At 49.0% G+C, this 27,455-nt stretch overlaps 1 protein-coding gene and 1 long non-coding RNA gene across 5 annotated transcripts; one reads left to right on the top strand and one right to left on the bottom strand.

The window, feature by feature from the left end:
* On the bottom strand, positions 1–26,601 carry LOC115466619 (sodium-dependent neutral amino acid transporter B(0)AT2-like). Of its 4 annotated transcripts, none has more exons than XM_030197981.1 (13): positions 26,479–26,601; positions 24,554–24,636; positions 23,239–23,488; positions 20,641–20,798; positions 20,430–20,556; positions 19,514–19,689; positions 18,603–18,713; positions 17,882–18,123; positions 15,738–15,912; positions 15,246–15,447; positions 14,990–15,149; positions 4,654–4,816; positions 1–4,085 (listed from the first exon to the last, which is right to left on the bottom strand). In XM_030197981.1, the coding sequence occupies exons 3-13, from the start codon at positions 23,426–23,428 to the stop codon at positions 3,753–3,755; spliced, it is 2,037 nt and encodes a 678-aa protein (XP_030053841.1). In that variant the 5' UTR covers positions 23,429–23,488; positions 24,554–24,636; positions 26,479–26,601; the 3' UTR covers positions 1–3,752. The 4 variants fall into 4 exon arrangements, with proteins under 4 accessions (XP_030053841.1, XP_030053842.1, XP_030053840.1 ...); XM_030197982.1 differs by having other exon boundaries at positions 24,554–24,593; XM_030197980.1 differs by lacking the exon at positions 24,554–24,636.
* LOC115466620 lies at positions 5,662–11,257 on the top strand. The gene is made up of 3 exons (XR_003941565.1): positions 5,662–5,763; positions 7,442–7,446; positions 11,245–11,257. It is a non-coding gene; the product is annotated as an uncharacterized LOC115466620 (long non-coding RNA).
* Positions 26,602–27,455: the final 854 nt, after the last annotated feature.

Below are 27,455 nucleotides of genomic sequence, written 5' to 3'. Positions count from 1 at the left end.
GCAGACTGGATAGACCATAAGGTCTTATCTGCATACATTTTTCTATGTTCTGTATTTGGAGGCCATATCTTGCCAAGGACATGGAAAGGTCTGAAGCCATGCAAAGGGAAGTGACCAAAATGTATGAGAAGAGAATTGAAGACTTGAATATGTATACCCTAGAAGAGAGAGGGACAGGGAAGATATATCTTTCAGTTACACAGCGGTTCAATATATAGCATGAAGATGAAATAAAAGAACGGAGTGGAGCGTTTCTACTCACAGTAAAACCTAAAATTACTTTCACACTTTAAAGAACATAAAAGCGCATAGAGGGGATTGACTAAAAGAAAGGAAGAGCAACTCTGCCGCCTTCCTGGCCAGGCCATGCTGGTCTCTAGCTGCCATCATTTACTATGGATCAGAGTATAGATGCTCTGTTATCCACTTTAATAGATATAAATAGAAACAAAAGAAAGGAAAACTAGCCAATCAGAAGCATGAAATACAATCCACTGAAAAACCCTGTACCAGAGATATATGCATCTGGCATCAAGAGTAAATTTATTAAGTTAGCCCAATTAAAAATGTATTGCCTGTTTTCCTTTCTTTTGTTTCTATTTATATCTGTGCTATTGTGTTCTGGATATGTGAAGCGCAGATCTAACACAGGGTTTTCAGTGGATTGTATTTAGCACTTCTGATTGGCCCATTTATCTAATTTCTCATTGGTTATCTATTACTGTATTTATAATACTAGATGGTGAGGTCAGCAGTGGATTGTATTTCATGCTTCTGATTGGTTAGTTTATCCAATTTCTCATTAGTTCTATGCTATTGTGACCGGGATATGAGATACATAAAGCTGCAATGGATTGTATTTAGAGTTTCTGATTGGCTACTTTATCTGATTTCTCATTGGTTCTGTGCTATTGTGTTCTGGATGTGAGACCCGATGTATAACAAAATTTTCAGTGGATTGTATTTAGCACTTCTGATTGGCCAATTTATCTTATTTCTCACTGGTTATATATTATTGTATGTAGGGTATTAGACTGAGAGGTCAGCAGTGGATTGTATTTCATGCTTCTGATTGGTTAGTTTATCTGATTTCTCATTGGTTCTGTGCTATTGTATTCTGGATGTGAGACCTGATCTTACAAGAGTTTCAGTGGATCGTATTTAGCACTTCTGATTGGCCCATTTATCTAATTTCTCATTGGTTATTATTGTTTCTAGGATGGAGAGGTCAACAGTGGATTGTATTTCATGCTTCTGACTGGCTAGTTTATCTGATTTCTCATTGGTTCTCTGTTATTGTGTTTAGGATATGAGATACATAAGGCCACAGTGGATTGTATTTAGAGCTTCTGATTGGCTAGTTTATCTGATTTCTCATTGGTTCTGTGCTATTGTGGTCTGGATATGTGAAGCGCAGATCTAACACAGGGTTTTCAGTGGATTGTATTTAGCACTTCTGATTGGCCCATTTATCTAATTTCTCAGTGGTTATCTATTATTGTCTTTAGGATATAAGATGCAGAAGTCAGAAGTGGATTGTATTTCATGCTTCTGATTGGCTAATTTATCTGATTTCTCATTAATTCTCTGTTATTATGTGTAGGATTCAGATGCATAAAGTCACCAGTGGATTGTACTTAGTGCTTCTGAAAGCTTAGTTTATCAGATTTCTCACTGGTTCTGTGCTATTGTGTTAAGATTATAAAATATACAGATCGTGGGCAGAGGTTGTCAATGTATTCTATTTAGTGCTTCTGATTGGATAATTTCTCATTGGTTTTCTGTTATTGTGTTTAGGATACGAGAGCATAAAACAGCAGTGCATTGTATTTAGTGCTACTGATTGGCTAATTTATCCTATTTTCCAATTTCTCATTGGTTATGTGCTATTGTGTTCCGGATGCGAGACCTGATCTGTCACAACAGTTTCAGTGAATTGTATTTAGCACTTCTGATTGGCCCATTTATCTAATTTCTCATTCGTTCTCTGTTATTGTGTTTAGGATATGAGGTATAGACAAGGAGGCTATATGACAGAAGACAGCATGACATCAAAAAGTTGAAGTACTCTCCCCCACGCAGCCAGGATACTGTGTGGCCCCAAACACTGGCAGATGCTATTGAAAACAACAGCCTATGTGTGGGTTTATTTATTTATTTGAAAGCTTCCCATATGTAACCCAAGGTATTTGTTTTACCTTGGGGAGGGTGGGGGGAGGTGGTCTGTAGGGCAGACTTGTTTGTGAAGCCGCAGGAGACTTGATTTTTGTAGGGGGCAGTTTTAAGAAAGGCCCTGGCTCTACCTAAGTCTTGGTAGAGACTCCAGCAGCTCCAAAAACAAGTCTGCCACTCCGGAACACCCACACCTGTGGCGGGACCATGGCTCACCCCCACCCCCCAACTTAGGTTAAAAGAAAAAACTTCAGTTTACATTTGGGAAGCTTTCAAAAGCTGTTTAGAAAAAATAGACAACAACACATAGTCACAAACCTCACATTTGCTATTGTTTTCAATAGTGTCTTCAAATGTTTGGGGGTCACACAATATAACAGCAAGTTCGGCCCACTGGCTTCAGCCCCCAGAATGGGCCAGATAGGCTCATGCCGTCTCCTGTCATAAAACCTCCTTGGGTATAGAGGTCAGCATATGATTTTCATGGATTGTATTTAGTGCTTCTGATTGGCTAATGTATCTGATTTCTCATTGGTCCCATCCTTCTGGGTTTGGCTGTGAAACGACTCTAAAAAAGTTTCTAGTGGATCGCATTTTCTGCTTTTGATTGGATATTTAGTTGATTTCTCACTGGCTGTATGTTTATTCCCTGTCTCTGATTGGCTGGGCTTCTGAGACTGGTTATGGGTTCTCCACTGATGGTTCTCATGAAACGTTTCCCTTGAGCCTTCTTGACATATTAACATCAGTTTAATTGCTTTCAGTTCTTTCTGGAAAGAATTTGATCAAGCTCCTTCCATCATTAATGTATCATGTAATGTATTAATGTATGTGTTCCTCTTTTGCTCAAGTGTCCAGCTTGCTTTTAGTTCTGTATTTTTCAAGTTTTGTCCCTTTTGACCTGGTTCTAATGGTAGCTTGGTGTACATCTTGTGAAGTCCTCACCCTCTCGACAAGCTTGATGCCCAACTGGTCACTGCTCCCCTACTGGACACTCTCTATGCCCAAGTATAGGAGACTGTGCCCGAGCAGTCACTGCTGCCCTGCTGGACATTCTCTGAGCCCAAGTATAGGAGACTGTGCCTGAGTGGTCACTCCTCCATCACTGGACACTCTCTGTGCCCGAGCAGTCACTCTTCCGCCACTGGACACACTCTGTACCCGAGCGGCACTTCATGGCTCAGCTCTGTATAGGCTGAGCACATGCACCTGCTGGGTATGGCAGGGGTAAAGAGGGCAGGCTTATCACAGCTTTGGACTTTGACATTTTTTCACAGTCTGTTGTAGTGCACAGTCAGCAGAAAGTGCTATAGTTTCTGCACCGTAGCCAGAGTTCATTTACTGCACTTTAGAAATCAGTGCTCAAATGAGGGATGAGAATAACCCCACAGATGCAGAGACAGACCAGACCTGTGCATTTTTAAATGCCTTCCAATGCAAGCCAGCTGTACGTCCACCATCCTGGAGCAGAATTTTCTTTTCTACAAAGTGCACCCAAAGCCAGCTTGGAATGGATCAGAGTCTCAAGCGGTGCTTGCCCCCACTGGGATACCTGCTACAAGTGCTTCCCTTGATCAGACTCAGCCACACAAACTGCCCTTGTCCTCTTCCACTTCTTCCCCACTGTCTTCTGCCAGCAGCTTTCCTTTCTCCGCCAGCTCCTCGGTATCTGCAGACGCAGAGCCATTGGCCTGGCCCTGAGGGTCTGCTGGAGACTCCTGCATGCATATGTGGTCAGCGGTGTCCCCCCGATGATAGCTGCATTGGGAGAATGTGTCCATACTCTTCCCCTGCCAACGTTCCTTCAGGACCTGCTTGAAGAAGAGGACTGGGATGGGCAAAGAGGCCACAATGATGAGGCCGATAAGCAGAGCCAGCGCCCAGGGTGGGTATTCCAGATACATCTCCACAGCCTAGAGAACAGAAAACAGAGAAGTCAGGGAGACACCCATGCGGCCATTTCTACACTCTTCTCCTCTTCCATCTATCCCTCCTCTTAAGGGCACCACTATCTCTCCAGAAAAGTCAATTTTCCAGAATACCACTGAAGCATCTTCATCTGCTCATCACACTACACCTATGCCAGTTCTTAGGGCAACCTGCCTACCCTTTCTCTTATTTTCTGTACAGGGCACAGCTACAGTCAGGCAGTGATGAGATGGTGAGAGTAGTTGACAGAGATGCCGTTACCCAGTTCCAGGTCAGAGATTTTGGGACAGTCCAGGTTTTGAACTTCGATACCAAAGCAGTGTGGGATATGTTGTGCCTGATCTTGCCCATAGAAATCAATGCATCAAGTCCTATAATGCACCGGGAGGGGGTGGTCGGAAATCCACGTCTGTCTCAAAATCTGCAGCCTGGAACTGGGTAACTTAGCATCTGTGGGTTGAGCCTCGCTCCTGCACAGGGCACTTGGGAGGCTCCTCCTTCCCATACAGGACACAGTGTTGGGCGGTGAGGAGACACCGAGAGTGGTTGTACCTCTTCCATGTTCCAGGCCCGGTAAGTGGGATGTGCAATGCACATGCGGATAAGACTGGCCAGCAGAAGTGTCAGCATAGCCAACAGGCTGATGTATTTCCACAGGTACTTGTAAATCAGCCAGGGACGCCAGCCCAGCATCTCCTCTATGTCGTCCATGAACCTTCAGAGCAGAGAAAGAAAAAAGCACAGGTGTCACCTGACACAGTAGATCACAGTAAAAAAGAGAGCGAGTGGTGCAGCCTGTGTATAAGAACATAAGTATTGCCACACTAGGACAGTCTGAAGGTCCATCAAGCCCAGAATCCTGTTTCCAACAGTGGCCAATGCAGGTCACAAGTACCTGGCAAGATCCCAAAATAGTAAAACAGATTTTATGCTGCTTATCCTAGAAATAAGCAGTGGATTTTCCCAAGTCCATCTTAATAATGGCTTATGGATTTTCTTTTAGGAAATTAGCCTAACCTTTTTTAAACCCTGCTAAGCTAACTGCTTTTACCACATTTTCTGGCAACGAATTCCAGAGTTTAATTACACACTGAGTGAAGAAATATTTTCTCCAATTTGTTTTAAATTTACTACTTAAGATGGCCTGGGGTCACAACAGTCCAGACAACGGGCCATACGGTTGTATTATGGAGGTTATAGAACAGGGATGGGTAGTAGCAGGGTGTTTTTAACATTGAGATCATAAGCTCTTCTTCTCTCATGTGTTTTTCATGATGCCTTGTTTGCTACTCTGTTATTGATTAATTGTTCTTATAAATTATACTGTAGTTTTTCGTATTGTTACTTTGATCCCGAATAAAAACCATTAAACTTAGTAGCTTCATCACGTGCCCCCTAGTCCTAGTATTTTTTGGAAAGAGTAAACAAGCGATTTACGTCTACCCATTCCATTCCACTCATTATTTTATAGACCTCTATCGTATCTCCCCTCAGCCGTCTTTTCTTCAAGCTGAAGAGCCGCTTTAGCCTTTCCTCATAGGGAAGTCATCCCATCCCCTTTATCATTTTCATCGCCCTTCTCTGTACCTTTTCTAATTCCACTATATCTTTTTTGAGATGCGGTGACAGAATTGCCCACAGTATTCAAAGTGCAGTTGCACCGTAAGACCTAACATTCTGTTTGCTTTCTTAACCTCCACCACACACTGAGCAGAGGGTTTCAACGAATCATCAATGATGACACCTGGATCCCTTTCCTCATAATGTGGAACCTTGCATCATGAAGCTATAGTTTGGGTTCCTCTTTCCCACATGCATCACTTTGCACTTGCTGACATTAAACGTCATCCTGTCGTTGGGATTCCCAGTCTGTCCAGTTCTTCCTATCCAGAGGCACAGCGAGACCAACCCAGCAAATGGCATAGCGCTCTCTGCCTCATTTACTTCCTGCTTAGTTCTGCTTCTCTATTACAGCTCCTCATATTGTCACCCCCTTCTGGAATGTTCTCTCCTCTAATTAAGTCTTCAGGGAGTAATATGTACACTACACAGGAGTCTTACAGTCCTGAATATACACTGTCCCAATGATCCCCACTCACTTCCAGCTGCTTCGGTGGCCTGGCTCTGAGGGTCCACCGGACTCTCCTCTGTGTGACTGCAAGGGGAGGTGCGACCTCTGAACCTGCAAGGGGAGGTCGACAGCTGGAACAGCTCTGAATCTCAGCGGATGTATTTGCATGCTCTGAACTAACCCTGCCCCCTTTTCTACAGAAAGCGAAAGCTACATACCGTAGAGGGTATTCTCCGAGGACAGCAGGCTGATTGTTCTCACTGATTGGTGACGTCCAACGGCAGTCCTGGATCGGAAAATCTTCCCTAGCAACAAAAGTTTGCTAGCCTCGCGCTCCCGTGCGCACCGCGCATGCACGGCCGTCTTCCCGCCTGAACGCGAGCGTGCTCGTCAGTCCCATACAGAGCTAAGACAAGGGAGGGGGGCGGGATTGTGAGAACAATCAGCCTGCTGTCCTCAGAGAATACCCTCTACAGGTATGTAGCTTTCGCTTTCTCCAAGGACAAGCAGGCTGCTTGTTCTCACTGATGGGGTATCCCTAGCCCCCAGGCTCACTCAAAACAACAAACATGGTCAATTGGGCCTCGCAACGGCAAGGACATAACTGAGATTGACCTAACATGTTAACAACTAACAGAGAGTACAGCCTGGAACAGAACAAAAAATGGGCCTAGTGGGGAGGAGTTGGATTCCAAACTCCAAACAGGTTCTGTAACACCGACTGCCCAAACCGACTGTCACGTTGGGTATCCTGCTGAAGGCAGTAATGAGATGTGAATATGTGGACAGATGACCACGTTGCAGCCTTGCAAATCTCTTCAATAGTGGCTGACTTCAAGTGGGCCACCGACGCAGCCATGGCTCTAACATTATGAGCCGTGACATGACCCTCAAGAGTCAGCTCAGCCTGGGCGTAAGTGAAGGAAATGCAATCTGCTAGCCAATTAGATATGGTGCATTTCCCTACAGCCACACCCCTCTTGTTGGGATCAAAAGAAACAAATAATTAGGCGGACTGTCTGTGGGGGCTCGTCCGCTCCAGATAGAAGGCCAATGCTCTTTTGCAGTCCAATGTGTGCAGTTGACGCTTAGCAGGGCGGGTATGAGGACGGGGAAAGAATGTTGGCAAGACAATTGACTGGTTCAGAAGGAACTCTGACACCACCTTTGGCAAGAACTTAGGGTGAGTGCGAAGGACTGCTCTGTTATGATGAAATTTGGTATAAGGAGCATGAGCTACTAAGGCTTGAAGCTCACTGACTCTGCGAGCTGAAGTAACTGCCACCAAGAAAATGACCTTCCAGGTCAAGTACTTCAGATGGCAGGAATGCAGAGGCTCGAAAGGAGGTTTCATCAGCTGGGTGAGAACGACGTTGAGATCCCATGACACAGTAGGAGGTTTGATAGGGGGCTTTGACAAAAGCAAACCTCTCATAAAGCGAACAACTAAAGGCTGTCCAGAAATCGGCTTACCCTCTACACGGTAATGATAAGCACTGATAGCACTAAGATGAACCCTTACGGAGTTGGTCTTAAGACCAGACTCGGATAAGTGTAGAAGGTATTCAAGCAGGGTCTGTGTAGGACAAGAGCGAGGATCCAGGGCCTTGCTGTCACACCCGACGGTAAACCTCCTCCACAGAAAGAAGTAACTCTTTTTAGTGGAATCTTTCCTGGAAGCAAGCAAGACTCGGGAGACACCCTCCGAGAGACCCAAGGAGGCAAAGTCTACGCTCTCAACATCCAAGCCGTGAGGGTCAGGGACTGGAGGTTGGGATGCAGAAGCGCCCCCTCGTTCTGAGTGATGAGGGTTGGAAAACACTCAAATCTCCACGGTTCTTCGGAGGACAACTCCAGAAGAAGAGGGAACCAGATCTGACAGGGCCAGAAAAGAGCAATCAGAATCATGGTTCTGCGGTCTTGCTTGAGTTTCAGCAAAGTCTTCCCCACCAAAGGTATAGGAGAATACGCGTACAGGAGGCCCTCCCCCCAATGAAGGAGAAAGGCATCTGACGCTAGTCTGCCGTGGGCCTGAAGCCTGGAACAGAACTGAGGGACCTTGTGATTGATTTGAGTGGCAAAAAGATCTATCAAGGGCAGTGGTGTGCTGGAGCAGGCTCTCACGGGCTCGCGAGAGCCGTTTGTTAAATTTTGAAGAATTTTGGGAGCCGGTTGTTAAAGTAGGCCCTCCATGACTACTTTAACCACTGGCTCCCAAAATGTGGGCTCGGGCCCCCACCTCAATTCTCTTTTACTTTGCTGGTGGGGATGCTGAGCTTCGCCAGCCAAGTGAATAGACTGCTGCTGCTCCCAGCTCCTGATTTCCAGCTCTGAGCAGCAGGCTGGGACTTCTCCTGCATGTGCAAGAAGTGCTGCTCAGAGCCAGAAACAAGCAGTGGGGTGTGGTGGCAGTCCATAGCATGCCTATCTGAGGTGGAGAGAGACGGGCATGCGTTATCCCCCCAGTCCACCCATGCCCCCCCCCCAAATTGCAGGGCTGTCTATGCCCAGAGAGAGAGCCCGTTGTTAAAAATTTACCAGCACACCCCTGGGGGTGCCCCACGCTTGAAAGATCTCGCGCACTACTCTCGAGTTGAGAGACCACTCGTGAGGTTGCATGATCCTGCTCAACCTGTCGGCCAGACTGTTGTTTACGCCTGCCAGATACGTGGCTTGAAGAAACATGCCGTTCCAGCGAGCCCAAAGCCACATTCTGACGGCCTCCTGACACAGGGGGCGAGAACCGGTGCCCCCCTGCTTGTTGATATAATACATGGCAACCTGATTGTCTGTCTGAATTTGAATAATTTGATTGCACAACCGATTCTTGAAAGCCTTTAGAGCATTCCAGACCGCTCGTAACTCCAGGAGATTGATCTGAAAACCTGTTTCCTGGAGGGACCAACTCCTTTGGGTGTGAAGCCCATCGACATGAGCTCCCCAACCCAGGAGAGATGCATCCGTCGTCAGCACTTTTTGTGGCTGAGGAATTTGGAAGGGACGTCCCAGGGTCAAATTGGATCGAATTGTCCACCAATGCAGGGATCTGAGAAATTTTGTGGACAGTAGGATGACATCCTCTAGATCCCCCGTGGCCTGAAACCACTGGGAAGCTAGGGTCCATTGAGCTGATCTCATGTGAAGACGGGCCATGGGAGTCACATGAACTGTGGAGGCCATGTGGCCGAGCAATCGCAACAACCATCACTTGACCCTACCTGTCCCTCCAACTACCGCCCCAACTCCCTCCTACCCTTCCTCTCCAAAATACTTAAGCGCGCCGTTCACAGCCGCTGCCTTGATTTCCTCTCCTCTCAGGCCATCCTCGATCCACTTCAATCCGGTTTTCGCCCTCTACACTCGACAGAAACAGCGCTCTCTAAAGTCTGTAATGACCTGTTCCTTGCCAAATCTAGAGGCCACTACTCCATCCTTATCCTCCTTGATCTATCCGCCGCGTTTGACACTGTCAATCATGATTTGCTTCTCGCCACACTGTCCTCATTTGGGTTCCAGGGCTCTGTCCTCTCCTGGGTCTCCTCCTATCTCTCTCACCGCACCTTCAGAGTACACTCTCATGGTTCTTCCTCCACCCCCATCCCGCTCTCTGTTGGAGTTCCCCAGGGATCTGTCCTTGGACCCCTTCTTTTTTCAATCTACACCTCTTCCCTGGGCTCACTGATCTCATCTCATGGTTTCCAGTATCATCTTTATGTTGATGACACCCAGCTGTATCTCTCCACACCAGACATCACCGTGGAGACCCAGACCAAGGTATCGGCCTGCTTATCCGACATTGCTGCCTGGATGTCCAACCGCCACCTGAAACTGAACATGTCCAAGACCGAGCTTATCGTCTTTCCACCAAAGCCCACCTCTCCTCTTCCTCCGCTCTCGATCTCAGTTGACAACACCCTCATCCTCTCCGTCTCATCTGCCCACAACCTCAGAGTCATCTTCGACTCCCTCTCATTCTCTGCGCATATCCAGCAGACAGCCAAGACCTGTCGCTTCTTCCTCTTTAACATCAGCAAAATTCGCCCTTTCCTCTCTGAGCACACCACCCGAACTCTCATCCACGCTCTCATTACCTCTCGCCTTGACTACTGCAACCTTCTCCTCACTGGCCTCCCACTTAGCCATCTATCCCCCCTTCAATCCATTCAGAACTCTGCTGCATGTCTTATATTCCGCCTGAACCGATATACTCATATCACCCCTCTCCTCAGGTCGCTTCACTGGCTTCCGATCAGATACCGCATACAGTTCAAGCTTCTCCTTCTCACCTACAAATGCACTCAGTCTGCAGCCCCTCATTACCTCTCCACCCTCATCTCCCTTTATGTTCCCGCCCAAAACCTCCGCTCATAGGACAAATCCCTCCTCTCAGTACCCTTCTCCACCACCGCCAACTCCAGGCTCCGCCCATTCTGCCTTGCCTCACCCTATGCGTGGAATCAACTTCCTGAGCCCCTACGCCAAGCCCCCTCCCTACCCATCTTCAAATCCTTGCTCAAAGCCCACCTCTTCAATGTTGCCTTTGGCACCTAACCTTTATACCTCTCAAGAAATCTAGACTGCCCCAATTTGACTGCCCCTACTTGATTGACTGTACATTTGTCCATTAGATTGTAAGCTCTTTGAGCAGGGACTGTCTTTCTATGTTAAATTGTACAGCGCTGCGTAACCCTAGTAGCGCTTTAGAAATGTTAAATAGTAGTAGTAGTAACATCTGCCGAGCTGTGATCTGCTGAGATGCCCGTACCCAAGAGACGAGAGCCAGAAGATTGTTTACCCTCAGCTCGGGAAGGTAGGCATGAGCCATCTGGGAGTCCAGCAGAGCTCCTATGAATTCTAGTCTTTGAACTGGAAGATGGTGGGACTTTGGATAATTTATCACAAACCCTAGCAGCTCCAGGAGTTGAATAGTCATCTGCATTGACTGTAGAGCTCCTGCCTCTGAGGTGTTCTTCACCAGCCAATCGTCGAGATAAGGGAACACATGCACTCCCAGTCTGCGAAGAGACGCCGCTACTACAGCCAGGCATTTCGTGAACACTCTGGGCGCAGAGGCGAGACCAAAGGGTAGCACACAGTACTGAAAATGCAGTGTTCCCAGACGGAATCGCAGATACTGCCTGTGAGCTGGTATTATCGGGATGTGAGTATAGGCGTCCTTTAAGTCCAGAGAGCATAGCCAATCGTTTTCCTGAATCATGGGGAGTAGGGTGCCCAGGGAAAGCATCCTGAACTTTTCTCGGACCAGATATTTGTTCAGGGCCCTTAGGTCTAGGATGGGACGCATCCCACCTGTTTTCTTTTCCACAAGGAAGTACCTGGAATAGAATCACAGACCTTCTTGCCCCTGTGGCACTGACTCGACCGCATTGGCGCTGAGAAAGGTGGAGAGTTCCTCTGCAAGTACCTGCTTGTGCTGGAAGCTGAAGGACTGAGCTCCCGGGGGACAATTTGGAGGTTTGGAGATCAAATTGAGGGAGTATCCCAGCTGGACTATTTGAAGTACCCACCGGTCAGAGGTTAAAAGAGGCCACCGTTGGTGAAAAAACTTTAACCTCCCTCCTACCGGCAGATTGTCCGGCACAGACACTTTTATCTCGGCTATGCTCTGCTGGAGCCAGTCAAAAACCCGTCCTTTGCTTTTGCTGGGGAGCCGCAGAGGCCTGAGGAGGCGCACGCTGTTGACGTGAACGAGCGCACTGGGGCTTAGCCTGAGCAGGCTGCTGGGAAGGTGGATTGTACCTGCGCTTATTATAAGCGTAGGGAGCAGTCCTCCTACCCCCAAAAAAACGTCTACCTGTAGAGGTAGATGCTGAAAGCGCCCGGTGGGACAGCTTGTCGTATGCGGTATTCCACTGGTGGAGCTGATCTACCACCGTTCGACTTTCTCACCAAAAATATTATCCCCCCGGCAAGGAGCATCCGTAACACGCTTTTGGACTATACCGTCTAGGTCAGTGGCACGCAGCCATGAGAGTCTGCGAATCACTATACCTTGAGCGGCAGCCCTGGATGCAACATCAAAAGTATCGTAAGCACCCCTGGACAGGAATTTACGACACGCCTTCAGCTGCCTGACCACCTCCTGAAATGGCTTGGCCTGCTCCTGCGGGAGCTGATCAACCAAACCCACCAACTGCTTCACATTATTCCGCAAGTGGATGCTCGTGTAGAGCTGGTAAGACTGAATCTTGGACACGAGCATTGCAGAATGATAGGCCTTCCTCCCAAAAGAATCCATAGTTCTAGATTCACGCCCCGGGGGCGCCGAGGCGTAATCCCTAGAACTCTTGGCCTTCTTAAGGGCCAAATCCACAACTCCAGAGTCATGAGGCAACTGAGTCTTCATCAACTCCAGATCCCCGTGGATTTGGTACTGGGACTCAATCTTCTTGGGAATGTGGGGATTAGTTAATGGATGCGTCCAGTTCGTCAACAATGTCTGCTTGAGGACATTATGCAGAGGAACAGTGGACGATTCCTTAGGAGGAGATGGATAGTCCAGGACCTCGAACATCTCAGCCCTGGGCTCATCCACAGTCTCCACCGGGAAGGGAATGGCCGTAGACATTTCCCGGACAAAAGATGAAAAGGAAAGACTCTCCGGGGGAGAAAGCTTCCTCTGGGGTGAGGGTCAGAGGGCAGACCACAGGACTCCTCATCCGAGAAGTACCTGGTATCCGCCTCTGCTTCCCACGAGCCCTCCTCTGCAGAATCGGACATGAGTTCATGAACTTCAGTCCGAAGCCGAGCCCATCTCGACTCCGAGGACCGATGCCCATCGTGGTGTCGTCGAGAGGAAGACTCCCGCGCCGGAGGCAATGAAGCTCCCTCCATCGACAACGGCGGGGAATCAGCCTGGGTGGCACTTGTCCCCGGCACCGCAAGTGGTACCGCAAGTGGTACTGGAGTCGGAGACCGCACCACGGGCGATGAGCCAGCTGCCGCCTCCCTCAACGGCACCGACGGCATTGAAAAAGATGGTATTGACGGCGCAAGCACCGAAGGTACTGGAGATGGCCGCAACAGCTCCCCTAGAATCTCTGGGAGAATGGCTCGGAGGCTCTCGTTGAGAGTGGCTGTTGAAAAAGGCAAAGGCGCCGGTACAGGAGAAGATGTAAGAACCTGTCTGGAGCGCAGAGGCGGTACCGGGCTGTCCGGAGATGAGCGCACCAACACCTCCTGAATAGAGGGCGAGCGGTCCTCCGGCATCGGCGCTTCTCGGGTGCCGACTCTTTCGGCGCCGTGATGGGACGGTGACAGATGCCGATGCTTCTTAGCCTTAGCTCGAAGCTCGGTACCAGTACCACCCGGTGCCGAAGAGGAGGACGTTGAATCCAAACGGCTCCTCGGGGCCGGGGCCGAAGAAGGTCTGTCCCGGTGGGCCTGCGCAGCAGGAGTCCTCGAGGCAGGTGGAGACCCACTCAATGGCTCACTGCTACCAGCATGGGGTCTCTGGACAGCCATTACCTGCGCTCCGGAGAACGATGCACCCTCCGATGCTGACATCGAATCCTGCGATGACCTCGGTACCGCTGGCTCCGTTGACGCCGAAGGACCGGACCGGGCTCCAAACAAGACGTTCCACTGAGCCAAACGCACCGCCTGAGTCCGCTTCTTCAACTGAAGACACTGAAGACAGGTGTCAGGTCGATGACTCTCACCTAGGCACCGAAGACACGAAGCGTGTCTGTCAGTAAGGGAGATGGTCCGGCTGCACTGCGTGCACCTTTTGAAGCCGCTGGTAGGATTCGAGGACATGAGCGGAAAAATCGCGCCGGCGAGGTCGAACGCGATGGTGCCTGAAAAAAAGACACCAAAAAAGAGAAAGACCCGCATGGGCGGCCCAAAATGGCCACGAAACAAAAAAGAAAGTAAACTTAAGGGGGAAAACTAAGAAAACTAAGGGTTTTTCTGTTTTTGTTTTTTTTTAGGCAAAAGAAAAGTAAGAAAAAAAGAGTCAAAGACTCAAAAAAGAAAATCGCCAAAAACGGGCGAAGAAACAAACAAATAGCGCAAGAGGAATCCTGGGCAGAGAAGCGGCAAAGCAGTGTTCCCGAACCGTGGAAAAAAGAAGACTGACGAGCACGCTTGCGTTCGGGCGGGAAGACGGCCACGCATGCGCGGTGCGCACGGGATTGCGAGGCTAGCAAACTTTTGTTGCTAGGGAAGATTTTCCGATCCTGGGCTGCCATTGGACGTCACCCATCAGTGAGAACAAGCAGCCTGCTTGTCCTCGGAGAAAGAAAATTATCCCTGTTGTAAATACTCCTGGGGGAGGGGGGCAATTTTTAATGGGAGTTTTACTTGGGTAAACAGATGTTTACTTGATTAAAATCTTTGAAAATTTCTTGTTGCAGTATTTGAAAGTCTCTATCATGTATCCCTGCTGTCTATCCTCTTCCCTAGGGACACATTTAACCCTTTCAGTTTCATCTCATATATTTTTGGCTTTGGATCTTGTGACATTTTGGTAGCCTTTGTCTGAAGGCGTCAGACTTAGTAAGAGGCAGGGCACAATGGTCAAATAGAAAGAAATAAGGGATAAGCAGGCCAAAAGCTGACAGAGGTTCAAGATTGTTCTGAGCATCAGAAAGAAACTTAGACGAGGCAGGAACAAGACAGTCAGCCCTGAAATGAAAGGTCACTTCTACTAATGACTTACTATGGTGATACAAGCAGAGAGAAACCTCCAACGCCCCCTCACAGCCCTACTAGGATGGTACAAGGTGAGAGAAACCTCCAGCGCCCCCCACACAACTAATCAAAGATAGCACACAACCTTTAAGTACACAGTACCTGTCAGCTCCATATATCCAGGCCACTGCCACGTTCTCAAAGATCACCACAATTATAAGTGGAAGTGTGGCCGAGTAGTCATCAAACATAGTCACAAAGTAATTGCCGGAACGCTGCACGAAAACTAATCCAAACAAGAATCCGAAGATGCAGCAAACCACTGGAAAGGAGGAAGAAATGCAGTTGCAGTGTAGAGCATGATGGAAAAACCCAGAATGGACTGTGGGGAGGGGAGGGGGCAGGATTTAGGTCTCACCTGTGAAGAGCACCTTCCTCTTGCGCAGGGCAGTGAAGTTGTCCAGCAATGGGGTGATGATGCCTTGCATGTTCCCCAACATTGTACTGAGCCCCAAATTCTGCAGCATGAAGAAGAACAGCACCGACCAGAAAGGCGAGGCCGGAAAGAGCGTCATGGCTTCGGTGAAGGTGATAAATGCCAGTCCTGTGCCTTCTACACCCTATGGCAACCGTGCAGAAGAAAAGCAAAGCAAAAATCAGTCCTGTTCATGCAACACAGGCAGGTGGAGGCCTAAAGCTCACACTAGCGCACAACAGAAAAAGAGGCTGTACTCCTACCCCTCCCAGCCTGGCTTCTTCAGAGGGGGCACACCTGAAGAAGCAGAACTGAGATGCTACACTCTCACCAAAGGTCCCTAGACCCAGTGGCAGACATGTTGCATTGGTCTGAGCACTAGCTCTGCAAGAAAGCCATTGCCAGGGCTGAGCCTGGTCCCAGAGAACAACCCACCTTGTTCATCTCATTCTCCACCCTGCAGTCTTCAATCTTGTGCTTCCGCAAGATGCCATTTACATCCATCTGCTGGTACCAGAGACTGTAGTCGGTGGTACTCAGGTTCTTTGCTGGGAGGAAATCAGCTGAGAGTTTGCCACCATCAATGAGACTCTTCAGTACCATCATGGTTCTGATAGCAGAGGGCAGAGGTTAGAAATGGTAAACATGTGACTCGTTCATATTCTCTGAGTGCCATGCAGCACAAACATGGGCAGGAATTTCACAATACTGTCACAAAGGGAAAAAATCCAGACAGCCCATCAGGAAATAAGTTCATCCTCTTTCAAAGAGATTTTCCCAGTCTTCATGCAAAGTCTGTTATCATACCTAAATATTTTATGTCGATTCATCCCTCAATCTACATATTCATCCACCACTATCCACTCGTCTCTACACCCTTCTTCCCTCAGTCCATCTCCCAACCTCAATCTACCCATTCATGCACTCATCTCTGTACTCTTCTCCCCTCCATCCCTCCCAATCTCAATCTATCCCTTCATCCACTCCACTCAGGGCCGTGCCAATACGGTAAACGGGGTAAGCACCGCAGGGGGGCGCCAACCTCTGGAGGGCGCCGCCGCGGTGCTTACCCTCGCTGCTTACCTGAGCTCCGCGCTGCCGAGGCCTTTAAACCTTTTACCTCCGAGGCTCCGACGGTCGCAGCAGCGTCAGTGAAAGCGCTGCCGACGTCTCCCTTCCCTTCACGCTCATTGGTTCCCTCAGTGTCCCGCCTTCTTCTGACGTCAGAAGAAGGCGGGACACTGAGGGAACCAACGAGCGTGAAGGGAAGGGAGACGTCGGCAGCGCTTTCACTGATGCTGCTGCGACCGAAGGTAAAAGATTTAAAGGCCCCAGGGCGCGAAGCTGAGGTAAGGGAAGGGCAGAGAGGCATGGATGGGAAGGCAGGGCCCAGGGAGAGGACAAATTGCTGGAAATGGAGGGGAGGGGAGAGAGGAGAATTGCTGGCTATGGATGGAGGAGGGAAGGGCAGAGGGACAAGGATGGACATGGATGGGAGGGCAGAGCCCAGGGAGAGGAGAAATTGCTGGAAATGGAGGGGAGGGGAGAGAGAAGAATTGCTGGCTATGGATGGAGGAGGGAAGGGCAGAGAGGGACAAGGATGGACATGGATGGGAGGGCAGGGCCCAGGGAGAGGAGAAATTGCTGGAAATGGAGAGGAGGGGAGAGAGGAGAATTGCTGGCTATGGATGGAGGAGGGAAGGGCAGAGAGGGACAAGGATGGACATGGATGGGAGGGCAGGACCCAGGGAGAGAGGAGAAATTGCTGGAAATGGATATAGAGCAAGAAATGAAGAAGAAAGGAGGACAGTAAAGAAATAAATGGAAAGGAAGCCCTGGAAACGGAGTTAAGAGGACAGATAGCAGCAGAATCAGATACTCGGCCAGCATGATCAGAAAAAGAAAGTCACCAGACAACAAAGGTAGAAAAAAATCATTTTATTTTAATTTTAGCGTTTGGAATATGTCCACTTTGAGAATTTACATCTGCTATCTTATTTTGCAATGTGTAGCAATTTGTTTCTAAGAATATTGCTGACAATTCCTGTCAGTGTGGCAAGTGGTGAGCGATCATTTTCACGGTTAAAAAACATAAAAAATTATTTGTGATCTATTTGTTGAGCAATCCCACAAAGATGCACTCCATCTTTCAGCTCCTATTTCCTTTGCATCTTGTGCCACACCAGGGGGGGGGGGGGGCACCAACTGATAGTCTGCAGGGGGGCGCCAGAGACCCTACGCACGGCCCTGACTCCACTATTTATTCATCTCTCCCATCTATCCATTCATTGGCTCTATTATTCAACCATCTCTACACCTTTCTCCTCAAGCCATCCATCCCAACCTCAATATACAAATTCATCTACACATCCACTCTAGCATTTCATATATCTCTGTATTGGTCCACACTAGAATCCTATCATCCATTCAGACACACACAATATTGGGGGGGTGGGGAAGAGGGATGGAGGATGAGAAACTGAGAAGTTCAGTGCACACATAGACCTGCTGCTTGGCAACTGAGCTGAAGACGTCAGAAGGACTCAGGTTGGTGGGGAGAGGGGTGAAGAGTCACTCACTCATTGATACACTGTTGGGTGATGATGTTTGCTCGGAATCCCAGCACAGCAAAGACGACTAATGTGGCCAGAATGGACGTCATGAAGTTGATGAAGGACACCAAGATGGCATCGAAGTGGCAGTTGTTGGTGCGGCTGTTGTAACTGGAGTAAGCAATGATGCTACCAAAGCCCAGGCCCAAAGCAAAAAAGACCTGGGTGGCTGCTTGACGCCACACTTGGATATCTTTCCAGATTTCCAGCTACAGATACAGAAAGAAAGTTTTAGTACAGGTCTATAAACATCCTGCAGAAATGTCCTGTAAACCACTCAGAAGGCTTGTCCGTGGGAGGTATATCAAGATGTAAATAAACTTGAAAGTTAAAGTGCAGAGCATGGGAGTGATTGGTGGGAGACTGATAGCAAAGCAAAGGTTATTGTACTGGCGGGGTAGCACCCGATTCAGACGAGGGCATTGGAAGTAAAAGCATTGTAGAGGGTGGAATGGAAGAAAACCACAGGCCAGTATGGGATTTAATAATTACAAAAATGTTAAATAATTGTATTCAAAAGACAGATAACCAAACGATTCTTCTGCACTTAGCAAACTCAAAATCTGGGTGTGTGAATTCCTTTGCTGGCATGAAGGAACTTTGCTGCCCCATCACCCTGTTGGGAAAGGCATACGGAGAAGCTTTGCCACAGGGCTGGGGTTAAGTTCAGGGTGATTCACACTCTTACCTTTGGTGTAAACATAATACGAATTCCATCGACAGCTCCTTCCAGCAAGAGGCCACGGATAAGGAAGCAGAGGAGAACCACGTAGGGGAAAATGGAGCTGAAATACATGACCTATGAAACAGAATGAGAGCCACGTTCAGGAAGGCAGACTACTGGTTTCCACAAATCAACCTCCTCATCTATACCAGTGCATGCAAGGGCCCATGTGAGGTCTGCACTCTGACTACCTTACCACATCAACGCGAGGGACGTACACGTCGTCAGGGCACGGGCGTGTCTCCCACTTATGCGCCTAAATGCGGTTCTTAGATTTACACCTGTCTTAGACCTGGGCACGTCTAAATGTACAGATGCCGATGCAGACTTACACTAGCATTTTAATCTAGAAGAAATCTAGAAGCCCCGATGCTTTTAAAGAATAAGCACTCAGTGGGCGGCATCGAGGCACCTAGTTACAGAATTGCTCCTTAATTTCCACCTCCTGGAATCTCCTCCAGAGCCTGCCAACTCGTGTCTCATGGATTTCCCTGGATTCCCCAGTAACCTTCCTTTAATCCCCTCCTCACCATGCTTAGATCTGACTCTCAAGCACCCTGCTCTTCAAAGACTTTCCCACAAGACCCTCCAGATGGTTCCCATTTGTCTTTAAGAGTTTCTTGCACTGTCCTATCTAAATTCGAGTGTTCCCCACATTCACTGACCAGCCAGCTTTTACTGAGGTCTGAATACCATTTTCCAGTTCCTTCATATCCTGTGCAGCGGATCCATCAGCACTGGAAGAGGAGCGCTTTCTAGGACGTTATGAAGCCATGAAAGCTTCCAGTTCTTGCACAGCATTTCCCTAAATAAGGAAGAAAGGATCGAGGACGCTTAATCTCAGCAGAAAGCCTCACACAGGTTCCCAGACTTACCTTCCCAGACGATTTGATTCCTCTGATCATACTGAAGCAGACCACCACCCAGGCTAGGAAGAGGCAGCCCACCAGAGCTCCGTTCAGCCCGCCACTCTCCTCAATCCAGTCTGTGATGTTCAGCGCCTTCCGGTACCAGAAGTAGGTGGCTGGAGAGCTTCTGACGCACTCCCACACTACAGAAAGGGCAGAGAGAAAACAGGTAGGTATTCATCAGGCTGCCGAGTCTCCTGCATCACAAAGAAGGATACCTGACCCACGAGGTCTGTGCTTACAAAGAACAGACACCCAGACTAACAGCAGGATGGACACCAGAAGATTAGGATGGATACTGGCTCATATATACAGTGCTGGCAAATGGAGTGGGCATTTGCTACAAAGAACAATGATCCTAACACCAGGTCAGCTACTAGAAGATGGATCATGTCCTGAATATGGCTTGAGAAGGTAAGAGTGGTTGAGGACCGACTGCCTTTTGTCTACAAGGTCAGTTTCCTTTTACTGTGCTGGGTATGAGAGGACTAGGTGATGTATACGCCTCGACTATGACGGACACTGATTCTATTGTCATATTGGGTACTGGACGAGTGTCCTGGTTATGAAGGACAGTGCATTCAGGAAAGCAGAGCCTTCCATTGGAGATGGTGCATGCTGTGGTTCCAGGGAACAGAATGTGTCCTCAATATGAAGTATAGTACCCTGCCATCATGCTGCGGTCCTGGGAGATGGGATACTGTCTTTCCTAACCAGGACATGTTCCATCTTCGTGCTAGATTATGATGTGGGTCCAATTTATGAAAAACAGTGCCTTGACATGAGCGCACTCCTCCCAGTATCATTCTGCAAAGGTGAGCCATGGAGTGAGTCTTGATTACAGAGGTCAACACTAGAGTAACAGTCCAAATTTGGCACAAACCTTCTTCGGTCTGATTGGCTGCAGTGGAACAGGATTCCCATGGCAGGGGATATTGGAAGGAGTGGAAGATGTAAAAGAGACTCCATCCAATGATGACATTGTAGTATAAGGCCACAAAGAAACAGACCTGGAAAAAAGTATAAAGATTCTCAGAAATGAGAGCTTCCATCAGACGCCCATCCAAGTCGATGCCCACTAAAGGCATACTCACCACACAGCTGGCAAAGCCGATACCGGCAAGCCGAGGGCTGATGTGTTTCCAGACTCCAATGCTGCCCTGCCGAATGCTCTGTCCTGCTGCCAACTCCAGGAAAAAGAGAGGGATGCCAATGATCACCAGCAGCAGGAAATATAAGAGGAGGAAGGCCCCTGCAAGCAGAGCAGCAGCACACCGTGAGTATAGCCCTGGAGTTCCAGCAACAGCTGTGCCCAGATCTGACGCCCTGGACAGGAAATGTGCACAGAGACGGGGGGGGGGGGGGGGGGGGTCAGACTACTGACATGTGCACACCTGCAGGGCTGCCAAGAGACTGGGCCAGGCCCTGCACCCGCCGCCCCCCCCCCCAAGGTTGTCGCCGTTGCCGCCCCCCCCCCCTCCACCCGCCTCCCTCCGTCCACCACCGGGCCAGCTCCCCTGAATTAAAATCATAGCACCTCACCTCGACCTCGCTCCATGTGAAAGAAGCGCAGCAGCGGCAGTCTGCACATCGCCTCCCTTCGGCCCTTCCCTCCCTGTGTCCCGCCCTCGCGCAAGTTACGTCAGACGAGGGCAGGACACAGGGAGGGAAGGCGCGAAGGGAGGCGATCTGCAGACTGCCGCTGCTGCGTTTCTTTCACACAGAGCGAGGTCGAGGTGAGGCGCTATGATTTGAATTCAGGGGGGCCCGGCCCGGTGGTGGACGGAGGGGGGCAGGTGGAGGGGACTGCGGCGCTGGGCCCCCTTGGAGGCCCAGGGAATTTTGTGCCCCCTACCCCCTCCTCTCAGCGGCCATGCACACCTGGAAACAGGAGCAGCTCAAGATAGACAGAGAGAGAGAGAGAGAGAGAGAGAAAGAAAGAGAGAGATTTGTTGGAGGGGAGGTGGCTACACTGATGTATGCACACCTGGAGACAGGATCAGCTCAGGACAGAAAACGTGCACACACACAGAGAGTGTGAGAGAGAGTATGGGGCACCAGACCATGCAGGAAACATGCACAGAGAGAAAGAGAGAGCAAGCAGATTGCTCATGTATGTATATTTAAGTGGCAGTTTTAAAACTGCACTGGGGTAAAAGCCACACATCTTTTTAACCTGTTCACTGTGCCTCATTCTCAATATGAAAGTACATAAGCATTTTCTCTTTTAAACTTGCACATATATGTTTCCTTCTCTTAGCAGCACTGCCCCTGGGTAAAGTTCACAGTACTATTGAGAAGCAACGGACAAATTTATAGCCCATTGATGGAGAGCAATTCTCAGTGGCCAATCAATACTGGTACAATGCAGCTGTCTGGAGTGTGGCTTAAAATAACGTGTGCTATGTAGAGTTTTAAACAGCAGTCTCACAACATTGCCAAAGTGAATGGTTAGGAAAGGTTCAGGAAGGACAGGCAGCAAAGCACCAAGCCCTGCCAGGAACTGAGAGCCACTGCTGGACTGGCATGGCAAGGTTTGCTGATCCGTATGTGGAAATAAGGGACAACCACCAAACTGTAACTGATGATTTTTTTATCAGATTAACCTAATGTATCTTTGACAAACTTTCAAGAGATGTGAAGTGTCTGTTTATGCTTTCCAAAAATACCAGGACTAGGGGGCATGCGATGAAGCTACAATGTAGTAAATTTAAAACGAATCGAAGAAATTTTTCTTCACTCAACGTGTAATTAAACTCTGTAATTCGTTGCCAGAGAATGTGGTAAAGGCGGTTAGCTTAACGGAGTTTTAAAAAGGTTTGGACAGCTTCCTAAAGAAAAAGTCCATAGACCATTATTAAATGGACTTGGGGAAAATCCACTATTTCTGGGATAACCAGTATAGAATGTTTTGTACTTTATTGGGATCTTGCCAGGTATTTGTGACCTGGATGGCAACTGTTAGAAACAGGATGCTGGGCTTGATGGACCTTTGGTCTTTCCCAGTATGGCAATACTTATGTACTTATGTAGCTGTTCTCTCTTCATCAGGTCAGTGGAGAAGCAATGCAGTAAACCTGGGTTTAAACGGGAAAACTATGTCTTGCCTGTTAGTTTTCTTTCCTTGCCTGGTCCAGAACCTGTTAACACAGGTTTTGGGCTGGGCTGCTGTGGAATCTAAGGAAGTAAAATGTATGTATTGCCTGCTAATTTTATTTCTTTTAATCCCACCAGATCAGTCCAGAACTTGTGGACAATGGACATAACTCGCAGGTTCTGGACTGGTCTGATGTGGACCATAAGGAAAGCACAATTCTCTAAACATGGAGAAAGAATGTGATATCTGCCCATGAAATTCAAGGAGAATAGGTAGAACCACACTGAGCAAGAATGATTATCTTGCTCCAGGATCTTAGAGGGATCACTATAAGGGCAGACTGTACGACCAGAGAGAGAGGCAGGCAGAGAAGCCTGCAGAGAGGATAAAAAGAAGAAAAGAGAGACAGGGAAGGGAGGCAGGGAGAGGGAGGAACACAAATGCAGAGAAGGCAGGAGGTGAAAGACAGGGACAGAGATGAGAGGAGATAGACAAATGGAGAAGAGGCAGGACAGACTTGTGAATGGTCTCACGGTGCTTGTATGAGGAAGATGACAGCCTGCAGAACACATGCATGCATGCTCTTGTAGCTTACCTCCTCCGTTCTGGTGACAGAGGTAAGGAAACCTCCAGACATTGCCAAGTCCCACAGAAAAGCCAACCTGAGCAAGAATGTACTGCAATTTACTGCCCCAGGACGGGCGGGGGGCAACCTCTTCGGGCAGCAGGCCCAGGCTGGAATCCCCTACTGTCACCTCCTCCAGCTCTGGCCTGCTCTTTTCCATTGGGTATGTCACAGAGCTGTTCCCAATTCCAGAATCACAGCTGGATTCCCAAATTCAGTCCTACGATAGAGAAGCATGGAAATTACTGGGGAGGGACTGAGTGTTCCCTAGAACAAGTCACACCCGGCCTGCTGGAGGAGGAGGTTAACTCCCACTCACAGACTGCCAGCTGCAAGTGGCTCTGCCCAGGCACAGGACACAGAGTCAGTAACACACAGGGAAGAGGCCAAGTCTCAGGGTCACCTGCAAGTGACACTGCCCAGCCACAGAACAGAGACCCAGTTACCCAGAGGGAAGAGGTGGAAATCAGAGAGTGCTAGTAGAGTTTGAGGCCCTGGATAAGCCCAGCTTATTGAACAAAGTTTCTGCTTTATCGCTTTCCCATCTACCACCAAGCAGCACCTCATTGCTTGCCACTGCATTTAGGGATGAGTACTCTCTCTGGACTATTATTTAGCAGATGAAGTTTGGGTGCTATCCCTTTTCTGGTGGCAAGTGTGGGGAGCTCTCCCTCATATGGTGATGGTGGTAGACCTATCCTTGGTGTAACTGTGAGGATCTCTTAATCTCTTCCAAACTCCAGTCTGAGAAACACCAAAAACTTCCATAGTACCCCCGCCCTGTTCAGAGCCCAGCTTCAGCAGCACCCCCAGTCCTGACCCTCCTTCCCCTTCCCTCAGTAGATACCAGATTCAGCAGTACCCCCAGTCTAGATTCCTTTCACCCCCAGCAGAGACCTCTAGCTTCAGCAGTACCCCCTGATCCCCCTCCCTCAGCACAGATAGCAGATTCAGCAGTACCCCCATCCCCAATCCCACTCTTAGCAAAAAAACCCTGTTCGGACCCCAGCTTCAGCAGTACCCTCAGTCCTCATCCCCCTTCACCCCCCTCGCTCAGTACATATTCTAGATTCAGCAGTACCCCCACTCCCAGGAGAGACCCCTCACTTCAGAAGCATCACTAGCCCTGATCCCTCACCCTTCCCCCCCAAACCTCCAATTATTAATTCATGTATTTAGTTACACAAATGTGATATTCTGCCTGTAACTAAAATCACTCCCAAGGTGGATTCCAGTAAAACAGTTCCAAGTTTACAGTTACCTAAAAACATTACACCAAACTCACTTAGGGAATGCTCTTCAGCAGGAAGCGGTGGGGATCAAAACTGTGATGGAATTCAAAAGAAGTGTAATAAACACAGAGGATCCCTATATAGAATAAAGATGAAATAATAAAAGTGTAGGGTATTTCCACTCACAGCAAAACTTAAATAACTTTTACACTTTAAAGAATAAAAAGAGAAAGGGGGGGGGGGGTGGTAGACCGCACCGGGCATCAGTTACAACCCTAACAACACAATGAGTCACAGGTACAACCCTGGCTGCCTTTCTGGGCAGACTGAATGGACCATGCTGGTCTCTATCTGCTGTCAATTATCACGTTACTACGAAAAAGTTAATTTTGTGCTCTGTGGCTCTGGATACCAAAAAAATCCTGATGGGCTAATCCAGCACAAGCTCCAGGCCAGCGTGAGCTTGGAGAGGCTTCATTTCTGAAATCTTCTAACACAGCGCTTCCCTGGCTCCTGCCTCTGGACCTCTCCGGCCTGTAGCCACTCAGATTTCACATGCAGGAGGTGTTTCTGTCCACCCATGGGAAGAAGAAAAATGCTTAGATCAGTCTGAACTGTACAATCACTCTCTGCACTCCTGCATCTGGAGAAGAGATGGCAGTGAACCTCTCAGGGCTGTGATTTAGCAACCCTGCTCCTGGGGATACTGGAGCTGTGACAAAGGTGACCTTGGCATGAATCTCCAGCCCATAGTGCTGGGTGTACACAGAGACCATGTGCCAGCCTCCCAGGTAAACATCTCCCAGGGAAATGTACAGGGGTGAAATGAGCTACCTAAACGGAGCCACTCTGTGCCAGTGCGTTCCTTCTCCTGAATCAACGAGAAGCATCTTATTGGTCACCAGACTGAACCCACCTCTTTCACCTTCTTCTTATCTAATACAGGCTTTCTGGAATGTCAGTAACAATCTACCTTATTACTATACCAAAGCACCTGGCTCCTGCACCCAGCAATCCCTCCCCTCACAACTCTGCTAATGCACCTCTTTCCTGCCCTGAGCTTCCCATCCTAACCTAGTACTGAGATCCCATCCCCCCCAGCTCTCCAATGCACCTCATTCCTCCCCTGACTGAGCACTCCCTCCAACCTACTACTGAGATCTCCGCCCCCACAGCTCTGCCAATACACCTCAGTCCTGCCTCAGCACCCCAGCCTACCCTAAAACTGACATCCCTTCCCCCAGAGCGCTTATCTCTTGTTTGTCTGTCCTAATCAGATTGTAAGCGCTGTTGAGCAGGGACTGTCTCTTCATGTTCAAGTGTACAGCGCTGCGTACGTCTAGTAGCGCTATAGAAACGATAAGTAGTAGTAGTAGCGCTGCCTGCGCAAATCTTGACCCAGGGCCAGCACCCTCTCCAATCCACCACTACACACGACTCTGCCAATGCACCTCATTCCTGCCATTCCAGTACTGAGCTCCAACACTACAGTAGAGTGCAGCCTTCTTTTATATGTGCTGAGCCCCAGCCTGCTCTCTTAATCTTGCATCTTTTCATTTTGCAGCGCTGGAGAAGTTAGCTCTAAGTGTGAGAGGATATGAGGCTTCTCTACTGACTACGTGGCTCCTTGTCACACACCCACAGAGACTGTGCCAAGCACAACACACACCTCCTTCTCGGCCCAGCCTTGTAATAATGTCCCCGAAGAAGAGTGAGGTTATGGTGGGTGTGCGGGCACAGGTAGAAGGGAAGGAAGCTTGATAGGGCAACCCTTCTCATCTCCCTATTTCAGTGTAGGTGCCCTGTTTCCCGAGTGCCCTCTTCTCAATCCCTTCTGTCTCAGTCGTCACTATCTCACTCCTTCCTGTGTGCCCTCTGTCTCCTCAGTACCCCCGTTTCTCCCTCGTTCCTGTCAATACCTTCTGCAGCAGTTGTTTTCTCTAATGTGGATCTGCAAGCATCGCTGAACAGGTCTTACCTTTGCGTCCCGGCTGTAGCTCCCCCAGCCCCTGAGATCCCGGGCATTGCAGGGACCCTGCTTTGACACATGTGCTGCGCTGCCCCAGGAAATCCAGCTTGCAGGTTGCATCAGCCACCAGCCCAGCCGCTCGGGCGGATCTGTACTTATACCACCTCCTGCTCTAAACCACTCGTCAAATGACTTGGGCATCACGTGAACGTGCAACGTTTACTGTGCCTGGGAAGGACAACGGATTTGCTCCAGAATGGATTTCAGGTCCTAGGCTAGCTGCTTCCAAACTGGAATGGGTATTCCTGCTGGTGCTGGAGTTCCTGCTCTCTCTTTGCAGGAGGGTCGTGCTTATCTCTTCCTGGGGTCTCCCTGCGCTTCTCTCCCTCTGCAATAGGGGACACTGGAAGTCCCTGCTATTCTTTCCTTGCAGGAGGAGGCACTGGGGATCCATCCTCGTCTCGTCCTACAGGAGGTGGGAATGGGGGTCCCTCTCCTCTCTCTGCAGGAGGTACTGAGGGTCCATGCTCTTCTCTCCCTGTAAGAGGGGACTCTTGATGTCCCTGCTCGAGGGGGCATTACTAGGGTCCCTGCTCTTCTCTACCTGCAAGTGAGAACACTGGGGTTTCTTGCTGTTCTCTCCCTGCAGGAGGGGACGCTGGGGAGACTTCTCTTTTCTTTCGGCAGGAGAGAGCACTAGAGGGTCTGCAGGATGGGACAATGGGGAGTCCTTGCTCAGTCTGTAGGAGGGGACACTAGGGGGGTCCCTGCTCTTCTCAGTCTGCAGGGGACATGAGCGTCCCTGCTCAGTCCACAGGAGGGGGTATTGGGGGGTGTCCAGTTTTCTCTCTGCAGAGGAGAGCAGTGTGGATCCCTGCCCTTCTCACATTGCTCTTGAGGTATTTTTGGAACTGGCATAATGTGGAAATATAGCCCTAGTTCCTGAGCTGGATCCATGAGGACAGGGTAAACTGGGTCAGGCACTG

This window comes from Microcaecilia unicolor, chromosome 3, assembly GCF_901765095.1.
Source record: "Microcaecilia unicolor chromosome 3, aMicUni1.1, whole genome shotgun sequence".
In the NCBI taxonomy this organism is placed as follows: Eukaryota; Metazoa; Chordata; class Amphibia; order Gymnophiona; family Siphonopidae; genus Microcaecilia; species Microcaecilia unicolor.
The sequence above is the reverse complement of the archived record's forward strand: the minus strand, read 5'-3'. Positions and strand labels throughout refer to the sequence as shown.

What these genes read in the sequence shown, in the direction of transcription:
- LOC115466619 (XM_030197981.1), bottom strand. Translation starts at nt 23,428, where the DNA reads ATGGAAAAGAGCAGGCCAGAGCTGGAGGAGGTGACAGTAGGGGATTCC. An exon ending in GTATTATGTTTACACCAAAG is followed by an intron (nt 18,124 to 18,602) that starts GTAAGAGTGTGA and finishes CTGTATCTGTAG; the next exon opens with CTGGAAATCTGGAAAGATAT. An exon ending in TGGAGAATGAGATGAACAAG is followed by an intron (nt 15,448 to 15,737) that starts GTGGGTTGTTCT and finishes CGGTTGCCATAG; the next exon opens with GGTGTAGAAGGCACAGGACT.